At 42.3% G+C, this 14,505-nt stretch overlaps 1 protein-coding gene across 1 annotated transcript; it reads left to right on the plus strand.

Moving 5' to 3' along the window:
- The first annotated feature begins 388 nt into the window (after positions 1–388).
- LOC100522982 (olfactory receptor 7A10-like) lies at positions 389–1,342 on the plus strand. The gene has a single exon (XM_003123450.3). It carries the CDS (start codon positions 389–391, stop codon positions 1,340–1,342), a length of 954 nt encoding a protein of 317 aa, XP_003123498.3.
- Positions 1,343–14,505: the final 13,163 nt, after the last annotated feature.

Consider the following 14,505-nt stretch of genomic DNA (forward strand, 5'->3'; position numbering starts at 1 on the left):
AGATCCATTACCACTGTGCTATGGCAGGAACTCCCCTTGAGTTCCCTGTTTAAATGTCTCTTTATCTGCATGTCTTGTCTGAACATGTATAAGGAAATACCATTCCCACTTTACTCTTTCCATTGCCCTTGCTTGTATTTTCTTCATTGAACCTATCACCATATGACAACCTATATGTATGTTATTTGATGAATTTACACCCCATGATTGGATTTTAGGAGATTTTGACTTCCAAAACAATATACTCATTGTCAAATCCAAGAATACAATATTGACATTGGTGTCCTAACATAAAAAAATAAAAGGTAGTATTTCATTAATGTGATTAATGTTGATTTGCATGAAAATTGGTCATGCTTTTTTTCCTTTCCTTGTAGTCATGGACCTTATGACACCAAGAAATATAACAGGTGTTTCAGAATTTCTTCTTCTGGGATTTTCAGAAAAACCAGAATTGCAGCCCTTCATCTTTGGAATTTTCCTCTCCATGTACCTGATCACTGTGTTTGGAAACCTGCTCATCATCCTGGCCGTCAGCTCAGACTCCCCCCTCCACACACCCATGTACTTCTTCCTCTCCAACCTATCCTTTGTGGACATCTGTTTCACCTCCACCATCATCCCAAAGATGCTGGTGAATACACAGACAGAAAACAATGTCATAACCTATGCAGGCTGCATCACACAGTTGTATTTTTTCCTACTGCTTGTAGGGCTGGATGACTTCCTCCTGACTGTGATGGCCTATGACCGATTTGTGGCCATCTGCCACCCCCTGCACTACAGGGTCATCATGAACCCCCAACTCTGTGGACTGCTAGTTTTGCTTAGCTGGATAATCAATAACCTACATTCCTTGTTACAAACCTTAATGGTATTGAGGCTTTCCTTCTATAACAAAGTGAAAATCCCTCACTATTTCTGTGAACTCAATCAGGTGGTCAGACTGGCCTGTTCTGACACTTTTCTTAATGACGTGGTGATGGGATTTGCAGCTGCGTTGCTGGGTGGTGGTCCCCTCGCTGGTATCCTTTACTCCTACTCTAAGATAGTTTCCTCTATACGTAGAATCACATCTGCTCAGGGGAAGTATAAGGCATTTTCTACCTGTGTGTCTCATCTCTCAGTTGTCTCCTTGTTTTATTGCACAAGCATAGGAGTGTACCTTAGCTCTGAAGACACCCAAGGTTCACACTCAGGTGTAATTGCCTCGGTGATGTACACTGTGGTCACACCCATGATGAACCCCTTCATCTACAGTCTGAGGAACAAAAACATACACAGGGCTCTGAAAGCATTCTTTGGAACCATAGCTATAAAAGGGCCACTTGCCTTTGGCTGAGGAAGGACACATGGTTGAAGGGTTCAAAGCCACAAAGCCAGAAAACCACAATTTTTGATCAGATTCTTGATCAGACTGTGGAAGTAGAACTCGCTCCTTCTACTTATTTCCTGGAATTTTCATTTCCTCAACTTCAGCTCCTCTGTACAATTTACATCACCCACATGATTAGCCTTGTGATCTCTCTCATATACAAGCATTTTTCCATTTCATGGTTTTCCCACACTCTCAAATTTATTCTCAACCTTCAATCTAAACATTTTGAGAAATGTTTTCGTAGGACTTGATGGATTTCTTAAGAACACTTTAATCTCAGATAAAATGTATAGTATAAATTACTTTTTCTTTTGTTTTACTACAAGGATGGTCATGAGTTGTTGTGCCTCTCTGGGAAAAAACTTACTCTAGGCACCCATGGCAATTTAAATATTCAGAACAAGGAAAATCTCAGGCCACAGATTTCCTGTTGGGTACATCCTTCCTTTGCACATCGCTGTCTTAACTGCTCTGTGTGATATTCAGGAATTTAATGTATAGTGTGCTTAGCAATGTGTCACTGAATGTTATTGTCCTCATTAGAATCCTACTCTTTTGTTCAGATCTGTGTTCACAATGCCTCTCATAATCACTGTCAAAGCTAGATTAAGAAACACATGTCACCATGTGCAGTCTGCAAAGTAACACAAATGCGAATAAACAGTTTGACATAATGTCTTTAGATTCACAGATGGACTAAATATAGTGTAGCAAATTTTTTTTTTTTTTTTTGAGAATTCTTACCTGCTTATTTTTTTTTTTTTTAATTTTATTTTCCCACTGTACAGCAAGGGGGTCAGGTTATCCTTACATGTATACATTACAATTACAGTTTTTCCCCCACCATTTCTTCTGTTGCAACATGAGTATCTAGACATAGTTCTCAATGCTATTCAGCGGGATCTCCTTGTAAATCTATTCTACGTTGTGACTGATAAGCCCAAGCTCCCGATCCCTCCCACTCCCTCCCCCTCCCATCAGGCAACCACAAGTCTCTTCTCCAAGTCCATGATTGATTTTCTTTTCTGAGGAGATGTTCATTTGTGCTGGATATTAGATTCCAGTTATAAGTGATGTCATATGGTATTTGTCTTTGTCTTTCTGGCTCATTTCACTCAGTATGAGATTCTCTAGTTCCATCCATGTTGCTGCAAATGGCATGATGTCATCCTTTTTTATGGCTGAATAGTATTCCATCGTGTATATATACCACATCTTCCGAATCCAATCCTCTGTCGATGGACATTCGGATTGTTTCCATGTCCTGGCTATTGTGAATAGTGCTGCAATGAACATGCGGGTGCATGTGTCTCTTTTAAGTAGAGCTTTGTCCGGATAGATGCCCAAGAGTGGGATTGCAGGGTCATATGGAAGTTCTATGTGTAGATTTCTAAGGTATCTCCAAACTGTTCTCCATAGTGGCTGTACCAGTTTACATTCCCACCAGCAGTGCAGGAGGGTTCCCTTTTCTCCACAGCCCCTCCAGCACTTGTTATTTGTGCATTTATTAATGATGGCCATTCTGACTGGTGTGAGGTGGTATCTCATGGTAGTTTTGATTTGCATTTCTCTTATAATCAGCGATGTTGAGCATTTTTTCATGTGTTTGTTGGCCATCTGTATATCGTCCTTGGAGAAATGTCTATTCAGGTCTTTTGCCCATTTTTCCATTGATTGATTGGTTTTTCTGCTGTTGAGTTGTATAAGTTGCTTGTATATTCTAGAGATTAAGCCCTTGTCAGTTGCATCATTTGAAACTATTTTCTCCCATTCTGTAAGTTGTCTTTTTGTTTTCTTTTGGGTTTCCTTTGCTGTGCAAAAGCTTTTCAGTTTGATGAGGTCCCATGGGTTTATTTTTGCTCTAGTTCCTATTGCTTTGGGAGACTGACCTGAGAAAATATTCATGATGTTGATGTCAGAGAGTGTTTTGCCTATGTTTTCTTCTAGGAGTTTGATGGTGTCCTGTCGTATATTTAAGTCTTTCAGCCATTTGGAGTTTATTTTTGTGCATGGTGTGAGGGTGTGTTCTAGTTTCATTGCTTTGCATACAGCTGTCCAGGTTTCCCAGCAATGCTTGCTGAATAGACTTTCCTTTTCCCATTTGATGTTCTTGCCTCCCTTGTCAAAGATTAATTGACCATAGGTGTCAGGGTTAATTTCCAGATTCTCTATTCTGTTCCATTGGTCTGTCTGTCTGTTTTGATACCAGTACCACACTGTTTTGATGACTGTGGCTTTGTAGTATTTCTTGAAGTCTGGGAGAGTGATGCCTCCTGCTTGGTTTTTGTTTCTCAGGATTGCTTTGGCGATTCTGGTCTTTTGTGGTTCCATATAAATGTTTGGATTGTTTGTTCTAGTTCTGTGAAAAATGTCATGGGTAATTTGATAGGGATTGCATTGAATCTGTAGATTGCTTTGGGTAGGATGGCCATTTTCACAATATTGATTTTTCCAATCCAGGAACATGGAATATCTTTCCATTTTTTTACATCTTCTTTGATTTCTTTGATTAAGGTTTTATAGTTCTCGGCATATAGGTCCTTTACCTCTTTGGTTAGGTGTATTCCGAGGTATTTGATTTTGTGAGGTACAATTTTAAAAGGTATCGTATTTTTGTATTCCTTTTCTAATGCTTCATTGCTGGTATACAGAAATGCAACTGACTTCTGAATGTTAATCTTATATCCTGCCACTTTGCTGAATTTATTAATCAGTTCAAGGAGTTTTGGGGTTGAGTCCTTAGGGTTTTCTAGGTATAGAATCATGTCATCTGCATACAGTGACAGTTTGATCTCTTCTCTTCCTATATGGATGCCTTTGATTTCTTTTGTTTGTCTAATTGCTGTGGCTAAGACTTCCAAAACTATGTTGAAGAGCAGTGGTGAGAGTGGGCATCCCTGTCTTGTTCCAGATTTGAGTGAGAAGGCTTTCAGTTTTTCCCCATTGAGGATTATATTTGCTGTGGGTTTATCATAAATGGCTTTGATTATATTCAGGAATGTTCCCTCTATACCCACTTTGGCGAGGGTCTTGATCATGAATGGATGTTGAACTTTGTCAAATGCTTTTTCTGCATCTATTGAGATGATCATATGATTTTTGACTTTTTTTTTGTTAATGTGGTGTATGATGTTGATTGATTTGCGTATGTTGAACCATCCTTGTGAACCTGGGATGAACCCAACCTGGTCATGGTGTATAATTTTTTTGATATGTTGTTGGATTCGGTTGGCTAAGATTTTGTTGAGAAGTTTTGCATCTATATTCATCAATGATATTGGGCGATAGTTTTCTTTTTTGGTGGTATCTCTGTCTGGTTTTGGAATGAGGGTGATGGTGGCCTCATAGAATGTCTTTGGGAGTATTCCTTCTTCTTCAACCTTTTGAAAGAGTTTAAGGAGGATGGGCACCAATTCCTCTTTATATGTTTGATAGAATTCACCTGTGAAGCCATCTGGTCCTGGGCTTTTATTTGTAGGGAGTGATTTTATGACCTCTTCAATTTCATTTCTAGTGATTGGTCTGTTCAGTTGGTCTGTTTCTGCTTGATTCAGTTTTGGCAGGCTGTAAGATTCTAGAAAATTGTCCATTTCTTCCAGATTGTCAAACTTATTGCCATATAGTTGTTCATAGTATTCTCTTATGGTTTTTTGTATTTCTGCTGTATCCGTTGTGATTTCTCCTTTTTCATTTATAATTTTGGTGATTTGGGTTCTTTCTCTCCTCTTTTTAGTGAGTCTGGCCAGGGGTTTGTCAATTTTGTTCACCTTTTCAAAGAACCAGCTCTTGGTTTTATTAATTTTCTCTATTGTTTTTTGAGTCTCTATTTTATTGATTTCTTCTTTGATCTTTACAATTTCCTTCCTTCTGCTGACTTTAGGACTTCTTTGTTCTTCTTTTTCTAATTCATTTAGGTGGAGGGTTAAGTTGTCAATTTGGGATCTTTCTTCTTTTTTGAGAAAGGCCTGTATTGCTATAAATTTCCCTCTGAGCACTGCTTTCGCAGCATCCCATAGATTTTGAGAGGTTGTGTCTTCATTATCATTTGTTTCAAGATAGTTTTTAATTTCCTTCTTGATTTCCTCATTGACCCATTGGTTTTTTAGTAGCTTGTTGTTTAGTCTCCATGGAGTAGGTTTTTTCTCTTTCCTTTTCCCATGGTTGATTTCTAATTTCATGGCATTGTGGTCAGAGAAGATACTTGAGATAATTTCTATGCTCCTAAATTTATTGAGATTCGCTTTGTGTCCCAATATGTGGTCGATTCTTGAGAATGTTCCATGAGCATTTGAGAAGAATGTGTATTCTGATTTTTTTGGATGTAGTGTCCTGAAGATATCAATTAAGTCTAACTTTTCTATGGTTTCCTTTAGGATCTCTGTTGCTTTATTGGTTTTCTGTCTAGAGGATCTGTCCATTGATGTGAGGGGGGTATTTAGGTCTCCTACTATGATTGTATTCTCATCAATATCTCCCTTTATGTCTGTTAATATTTGTTGTATGTATCTGGGTGCTCCTATGTTTGGGGCATATATGTTGATGATAGTAACATCCTCTCCTTGGATGGATCCCTTAAATAGTGTCCTTCTTTGTCTTTCTTTATGTCTTTTGTTTTAAAGTCTATTTTGTCTGATATGAGCGTTGCAACTCCTGCTTTTCTGTCATGTCTATTGGCATGAAATACTTTTCCCCAGCCTTTCACTTTCAATCTATATGTATCTTTTGTCCTAAGGTGAGTTTCTTGTAGGCAGCATATTGAAGGTTTTTGCCGTTTTATCCACTCAGCCATTCTGTGTCTTTTGATTGGGGCATTCAGTCCATTGACATTTAAGGTGATAATTGATAGATGATTATTTATTGCCATTTGATCCTCGTGTTCCAGTTGATTCTATGGTTCTCCATTCTTCTTTTTTTTTTTTTTTTTTGGTTGGATGGTCTCCTGTTATTATCTGCTTGAGTGTATTTTTTTTTTCATTTTTTGCAAATGCAATATTTGGTTTTGGCTTGTGGTTGCCCTGTTTTTTAAGTATGCTAACCCCTTCCCATAATTGTGTGTTTTAGCCTGATGGTCCTGTAAGTTCAAACACTTCATTATTATATTAAAATTAAGAAGAGAGACATACATACAAACAAAAAGGATTATTTACCTCCTAACATCCCTTGCCCACATTTTATGGTTTTGATGACTCTTTTTTATTTTTTTCTTTTTAATTTTATTTTGTTTGAAGCATGTTCATGATTAAATCTGTATGCTGGCTTATTTGAGTGACTGCTCTCTGATTGTATCTTCCTCAGTCCTAGTTCTTCCTCTTCTTCTTCTTCTTCTTTTTTTTTTTTTCTTTTCTTTTTCTTCCCTTTCCTTCCTTTCTTTTTGGTTTAGAGAAGCCCTTTCAATATTTCCTTTAACCTGGGTTTTGTGTTGCTGTATTCTTTAAGTTTTTGTTTGTTGGGAAAATTTTTTATTTCCCCTTCTATTTTAAATGATATTCTTGCTGGATAGAGTATTCAAGGTTGCATATTTTTTCCTTTGAGCACTTTAAATATCTCTTGCCATTCCCTCCTGGCCTGTAGTGTTTCTGTAGAGAAATCAGCTGATATTCTTATGGGGGTTCCCTTGTAGGTAACATTCTGTTTTTCTCTTGCTGCCTTGAGGATCCTCTCTTTATCACTAACTTTTGCCATTTTTATTATGATGTGTCTTGGTGTGGGTCTGTTTGGGTTCAGTTTGTTTGGGGCCCTCTGTGCTTCTTGTATCTTGAATCCAGTATCCTTTAGATTTGGGAAGTTTCCAGCGATAATTTCTTCAAATATATTTTCCATTCCTTTATCTTTTTCTACTCCTTCTGGAATTCCTATTATGCGTAGATTGGCCCGTTTTATATTATCCCATAGGTCTCTTATATTGCTTTCCAGTTTTTTGATTCGGTTTTCTGTCTGTTGACCAGATTGAGTGATTTCCATTATTCTATCTTCCATATCACTGATTCGTTCTTCTGCATTATTCATTCTGGTTTTTACTGCCCCTAGTTCAGTTTGCATCTCTGCAAATGAATGTTCTAGTTTTTCTTGGCTCCTCCTTATATTTTCTAGTTCCTTTCTGAGGGTATCTGCATTACTGTTCATATCTTCTCTTAATTCCTTCAGTATTTTCACTATTTCTCTTTTGAACTCCAGGTCTGTCAGACTGCAGAGATCAGTTTCATTGTTGACTGTTTTAGGTGAGTTCTCCTGTTGGTTTGACTGGGGGTGGTTTCTCAGCTTCTTCATCTTGCTTGTTGTCTTCTTTCTCCTGAGGGAGTTGTACTCTCCGTTATCGGGTAGTGTTTGCCTTGTCACTGCCCTGGAATATTTCCTGAGGGCTGTCGTTGTTGGTCAATCTTTTTTTGAGGCAGTGTGGCTTTTCTGGAGTGTTGATGGGACTAACAGTGTTTCTTTGAAGCAAAGGAGGACTTCCTGAGGGCAGACAGGACTAGGAGGTCCACCCCACGATGGTAGCAGATTTCACTTGGTTCTCAGCACCCCCTGGGGTCTTGGGCGGGTAGCAGGGCCCTTGGAGACTCAAGAGGTTCCTCCCCAGGACAGCCCGACTCAGAAAGACCGTCTGAGATCTTTTCCCGATTCCGCCAGGCTTGTTGCAGCTTTTCTGGGCTGCAGGGGGTCCTGACTGGAGCTGGCAGTCCTATGCAGCTGATCCACTAGGTCTCAGCACCCCTTGGGGTCTTGGGCGGGTAGCAGGGCCTTTGGAGACTCAAGAGGCTCCTCCCCAGAACAGCCCGACTCAGAAAGACCGTCTGAGATCTTTTCCCAAGTCGGCCAGGCTTGTTGCAGCTTTTCTGGGCTGCAGGGGGTCCTGCATGGAGCTGGCAGTCCTATGCAGCTGGTCCACTAGGTCTCAGCACCCCCTGGGGTCTTGGGTGGGTAGCAGGGCCCTTGGAGGCTCAAGAGGCTTCTCCCCAGGACAGCCCGACTCAGAAAGACCGTCTGAGATCTTTTCCCAATTCGGCCAGGCTTGTTGCAGCTTTTCTGGGCTGCAGGGGGTCCTGCCTGGAGCTGGCAGTCCTATGCAGCTGGTCCACTAGGTCTCAGCACCCCTTGGGTCTTGGGCGGGTAGCAGGGCCCTTGGAGACTCAAGAGGCTCCTCCCCGGGGGAGCCCGTCTCAGAAAAACCGTCGGAGAATTAGGTCGATCTATTCACGGCCTGGCTAGGCTTGTTCTAGCTTTTCTGGGCTGCAGGCCTTTTCCAGGGGGCTGGTGGTGTTTGGTGCTGCTCTGTGGAAGTGTAGCCCCTCCAAAAGGCAAGCAGGCCTGTGCAGGGAGAGCCCCTGCGGTGGTAGGCTTCAGGCAATTGTTGAGGCCAGCCCTCCTGGATGGCAGGCAGCCCCAGGTTCGGCGAGAGCGTAGGGGGTGGCGGGGGTGGGGGGAGGGAATGCACTGGGAAGCACAGCTTTCTGCTAGCTAGCGGGCCTGTAAGCTTGCTGTGGCGTGGGGGGTATTCTATGGGGACCCACCCCTTCTTCTCTCCCCTCCCCAGCACGGGCGCAGGCCAGGCTCTTCTCCCAGCTTCCCTCTGAGGCGGCTTTCCACTTCCCCGCCCCTAGAGTATTGCTCCCTTCCTCTGCGACAGCTTTGTTTTCTAGTCTCCCAGGCAGTCTCTGCCCCGTCAAATGGTTTAGAGACCTCCCAAGCAGTTTCTGCTCTTCCCCGCCCCCCTAGCCCGGGGACTAATCTCTGGAGCCAAGGTCTCGGTGCCCAGCCCCCCCAGATGTCCCCGGCCCTTTCTCAGGGATTAACCTTTGGAGGTGAGGTCTCGGTGCCCAGCCCCACCCAGGCGTCCCCCGGCCCTTTCTCGGGGACTAACCTTCGGAGGCGAGGTCTCGGTGCCCAGCCCCAACCCAGGCGTCCCCCGCCCCTCTCGGGGACCAACCTTCAGAGCTGAGGTCTCGGTGCCCAGCCCCCCCAGGCGTCCCCCGGCCCTTTCTTGGGACTAACCTTCGGAGGCGAGGTCTCGGTGCCCAGCCCAACCCAGGCGTCCCCCGGCCCTTTCTTGGGGACTAACCTTCGGAGGCGAGGTCTCGGTGCCCAGCCCCAACCCAGGCGTCCCCCGGCCCCCTCTCGGGGACCAACCTTCAGAGCTGAGGTCTCGGTGCCCAGCCCCCCCAGGCGTCCCCCGGCCCTTTCCCAGGGACTAACCTCTGGAGCCGAGGATTCGGTGCCCAGCCCCCACCCAGGCGTCTCAATTTTTGGTGACTGTGCCCGTAGTTCAGATGGTCCGTTGGGTTCTTGATCTTTTTTCCGTACTCCGACTTACTGCTACACTCTTCTCTGCATCTGGAGATTCCTCCGGTTCGTTTGATCTTTCCCCCGGTAGGAGACTTTCCAGGGTGCGGGATCCCTTTCTCCTCCGCAGTTCCCTTTCGGGAGCGCCCGTCCCGCTCGGATTCACCTTCTCTCACTCTCCTCTTTTCTCCCGTTCTGCCCAATAATGTCACGAACTTCTTGCCGTTATTGGAGTTTAGGTTCTTCTGCCAGCGATTGGTTGTTGTTCTGTGCGAGTCATTTCTTCTGTAGATGTGCTTTTTTTGTTGTGTTTGTGGGAGAGGGCGAGCGTGTCCCCCTACTCCTCCGCCATCTTGTCCTCCAGCAAATTTTTTAAATACACTTTGTATTACTGACAAAACATTTCTTTTTCATGCTGTCTATCTATTTCTTAAATTATGTGACATCAGTGTTCATGTGAAAGGGAGTTTAGGAGTTCCCGTCGTGGCGCAGTGGTTAACAAATCCGACTAGGAACCATGAGGTTGCGGGTTCGGTCCCTGCCCTTGCTCAGAGGGTTAACGATCCGGTGTTGCCGTGAGCTGTGGTGTAGGTTGCAGATGCGGCTCGGATCCCACGTTGCTGTGGCTCTGGCGTAGGCCAGTGACTACAGCTCCGATTCAACCCCTAGCCTGGGAACCTCCATATGCTGCAGGAGCGGCCCAAAGAAATAGCAAAAAGACCAAAAAAAAAAAAAAAAAAAGAAAGGGAGTTTATACTTTGGAGTGAAGGATTTAATGGCTTATTTTAGTTCTTTTTACTGGATTATGTCCTATTTCTGCTTGAAAATGTCCAGTGCTCCCTATTCATGACTACTTCCATTGCTCTTAATTAAAATGTCTCCCTCTTTTCTACTGACACACAGAATAATGACAGGAACAATAAATGTATGTTGTAAATACCATCCATGTCAAGTCCTCTTTCTGATCTGGAGTCACCTCCATCATTATGTCCAAGGGGTGAATCACTAGACTGGTTGAAATCCCGCCAAGTCACGGGCTTCAAAGTCACCAATTTTCCTCCACAAACATTCATTTTTTTCCAAGATCCACTGGTTACCTTGAAGGGAAATTCAAGTGAAACTATATTTCAGTATAGTTTTCTGAAATAAACATGAAATTAGAAATGCTCATATAATTGTCTCAAATATTGAAGCAAATGCCAAAAATATAAAACAGTGGCTTTTTATAATTGTCTTCACATTTGTTCATTTTGTTCATTGTATTGGTAAGCTATTGCTGCATGACAATCCATCATGAAAGCAAAGGTTTTGGCATCGTGCCCTTATTAAAAAATGGAATTATGTGGTGGTAAATTGTTTAGCTATCTGCTGGGACCTTTGTGTGTCTTTACCTGCCTGCAATTCACCTGGGGAGTCTCTGTTGATCCTGGATGAGCATTTTAATATACTAGGGGGCTCAGCTACCTGCAGGCTGAAGTATCATGCCCTTGGCTGGGATGGGCAGGCTCCGATCCATACGTCCTCTAGGCCTCCGGATGGCCCACATGGATTGATCACATTTCTGGGGTAGAGTTCCAGGAGAGTTCAGCTGAATTGCACCAATTCCTCTGAAGGCACATCATTTTCACCTCATTCTATGTGCAAAGCAAATAAAAAATCCCACGACCAGCCCAGATATAAAAGTGGAAAAACTGACTCCACTTCCTCACAGAAGGTGTTTCACTGTCACATTGCAAAAGACATGGATACAGAGAAAGGTGCAGAGTTGGAGACGTCTCTACAAACAATCCAACAGGAGTATAATTCAATTTGGTAGAGTTTTGCTTTCACTTCCATTATCCACAGATGAATAATTTTGAAAAAGGAATGAGACCAAAAGTATATGAGTTTGAGGGTTTTTTCACTTATTTTTTATTGCAGTATCAGAGGTTTACAATATTATACAAGTTTTATGGGCCCTACATTATGTGTATATTTCTGTATACAGTAAATTTCGTTTCCATCAGTCACCACATAGTTGTTTTTTTTTGTTTGTTTGTTTTTTTGTCTTTTTTTTTATTTTCCCACTCTACAGCAAGGGGGTCAGGTTATCCTTACATGTATACATTACAATTACAGTTTTTCCCCCGCCCTTTCTTCTGTTGCAACATGAGTATCTAGACATAGTTCTCAATGCTATTCAGAGGGATCTCCTTGTAAATCTATTCTAAGTTGTGTCTGATAAGCCCAAGCTCCCGATCCCTCCCACTCCCTCCCCCTCCCATCAGGCAGCCACAAGTCTCTTCTCCAAGTCCATGATTTTCTTTTCTGAGGAGATGTTCATTTGTGCTGGATATTAGATTCCAGTTATAAGTGAGATCATATGGTATTTGTCTTTGTCTTTCTGGCTCATTTCACTCAGGATGAGAGTCTCTAGTTCCATCCATGTTGCTACAAATGGCATTATGTCATCCTTTTTTATGGCTGAGTAGTATTCCATTGTGTATACATACCACCTCTTCCGAATCCAATCCTCTGTCGATGGACATTTGGGTTGTTTCCATGTCCTGGCTATTGTGAATAGGGCTGCAATGAACATGCGGGTGCACGTGTCTCTTTTAAGTAGAGCTTTGTCCGGATAGATGCCTAAGAGTGGGATTGCGGGGTCATATGGAAGTTCTATGGATAGATTTCTAAGGTATCTCCAAACTGTTCTCCATAGTGGCTGTACCAGTTTACATTCCCACCAGCAGTGCAGGAGGGTTCCCTTTTCTCCACAGCCCCTCCAGCACTTGTTATTTGTGCATTTATTAATGATGGCCATTCTGACTGGTGTGAGGTGGTATCTCATGGTAGTTTTGATTTGCATTTCTCTTATAATCAGCGATGTTGAGCATTTTTTCATGTGTTTGTTGGCCATCTGTATATCTTCCTTGGAGAGATGTCTATTCAGGTCTTTTGCCCATTTTTCCATTGATTGACTGGCTTTTTTGCTGTTGGGTTGTATAAGTTGTTTATATATTCTAGAGATTAAGCCCTTGTCGGTTGCATCATTTGAAACGATTTTCTCCCATTCTGTAAGTTGTCTTTTTGTTTTCTTTTGGGTTTCCTTTGCTGTGCAAAAGCTTTTCAGTTTGATGAGGTCCCATGGGTTTATTTTTGCTCTAATTTCTATTGCTTTGGGAGACTGACCTGAGAAAATATTCATGATGTTGATGTCAGAGAGTGTTTTGCCTATGTTTTCTTCTAGGAGTTTGATGGTGTCCTGTCATATATTGAAGTCTTTCAGCCATTTGGAGTTTATTTTTGTGCATGGTGTGAGGGTGTGTTCTAGTTTCATTGCTTTGCATGCAGCTGTCCAGGTTTCCCAGCAATGCTTGCTGAATAGACTTTCCTTTTCCCATTTTATGTTCTTGCCTCCCTTGTCAAAGATTAATTGACCATAGGTGTCAGGGTTTATTTCTGGATTCTCTACTCTGTTCCATTGGTCTGTCTGTCTGTTTTGATATCAGTACCACACTCTTTTGATGACTGTGGCTTTGTCGTATTTCTTGAAGTCTGGGAGAGTTATGCCTCCTGCTTGGTTTTTGTTTCTCAGGATTGCTTTGGCGATTCTGGGTCTTTTGTTGTTCCATATAAATGTTTGGATTGTTTGTTCTAGTTCTGTGAAAAATGTCATGGGTAATTTGATAGGGATTGCATTGAATCTGTAGATTGCTTTGGGTAGGATGGCCATTTTCACAATATTGATTTTTCCAATCCAGGAACATGGAATATCTTTCCATTTCTTTACATCTTCTTTGATTTCTTTGATTAAGGTTTTATACTTCTCGGCATATAGGTCCTTTACCTCTTAGGTCAGGTGTATTCCGAGGTATTTGATTTTGTGTGGTACAATTGTAAAAGGTATCGTGTTTTTCTCTTTTTTTTTTTTTTTTTTTTGTCTTTTGTCTTTTGTTGTTGTTGCTATTTCTTGGGCCGCTCCCGCGGCACATGGAGGTTCCCAGGCCAGGGGTTGAATCGGAGCTGTAGCCACCGGCCTACGCCAGAGACACAGCAACGCTGGATCCGAGCCGCGTCTGCAACCTACACCACAGCTCACGGCAACGCCGGATCATTAACCCACTGAGCAAGGGCAGGGACCGAACCCGCAACTTCATGGTTCCTAGTCGGATTCGTTAACCACAGCGCCACGACGGGAACTCCGTATCGTGTTTTTGTATTCCTTTTCTAATGTTTCATTGCTGGTATACAGAAATGCAACTGACTTCTGAATGTTAATCTTATATCCTGCCACTTTGCTGAATTTATGAATCAGTTCAAGTAGTTTTGGGGTTGAGTCCTTAGGGTTTTCTAGGTATAGAATCATGTCATCTGCATACAGTGACAGTTTGATCTCTTCTCTTCCTATATGGATGCCTTTGATTTCTTTTGTTTGTCTAATTGCTGTGGCTAAGACTTCCAAAACGATGTTGAAGAGCAGTGGTGAGAGTGGGCATCCCTGTCTTGTTCCAGATTTGAGGGAGAAGGCTTTCAGTTTTTCCCCATTGAGGATTATATTTGCTGTGGGTTTATCATAAATGGCTTTGATTCTATTCAGGAATGTTCACTCTATACCCACTTTGGCGAGGGTCTTGATCGTGAATGGATGTTGAACTTTGTCAAATGCTTTTTCTGCATCTATTGAGATGATCATATGATTTTTGACTTTTTTTTTGTTAATGTGGTGTATGATGCTGATTGATTTGCGTATGTTGAACCATCCTTGTGAACCTGGGATGAACCCAACCTGGTCATGGTGTATAATTTTTTTGGTATGTTGTTGGATTCGGTTGGCTAAGATTTTGTTGAGAATTTTTGCATCTATATTC

The sequence above is a fragment of the Sus scrofa genome, unplaced genomic scaffold (genome assembly GCF_000003025.6).
Source record: "Sus scrofa isolate TJ Tabasco breed Duroc unplaced genomic scaffold, Sscrofa11.1 Contig44, whole genome shotgun sequence".
Lineage (NCBI taxonomy): Eukaryota > Metazoa > Chordata > Mammalia > Artiodactyla > Suidae > Sus > Sus scrofa.

What these genes read in the sequence shown, in the direction of transcription:
- LOC100522982 (XM_003123450.3), top strand. Translation starts at nt 389, where the DNA reads ATGACACCAAGAAATATAACAGGTGTTTCAGAATTTCTTCTTCTGGGA.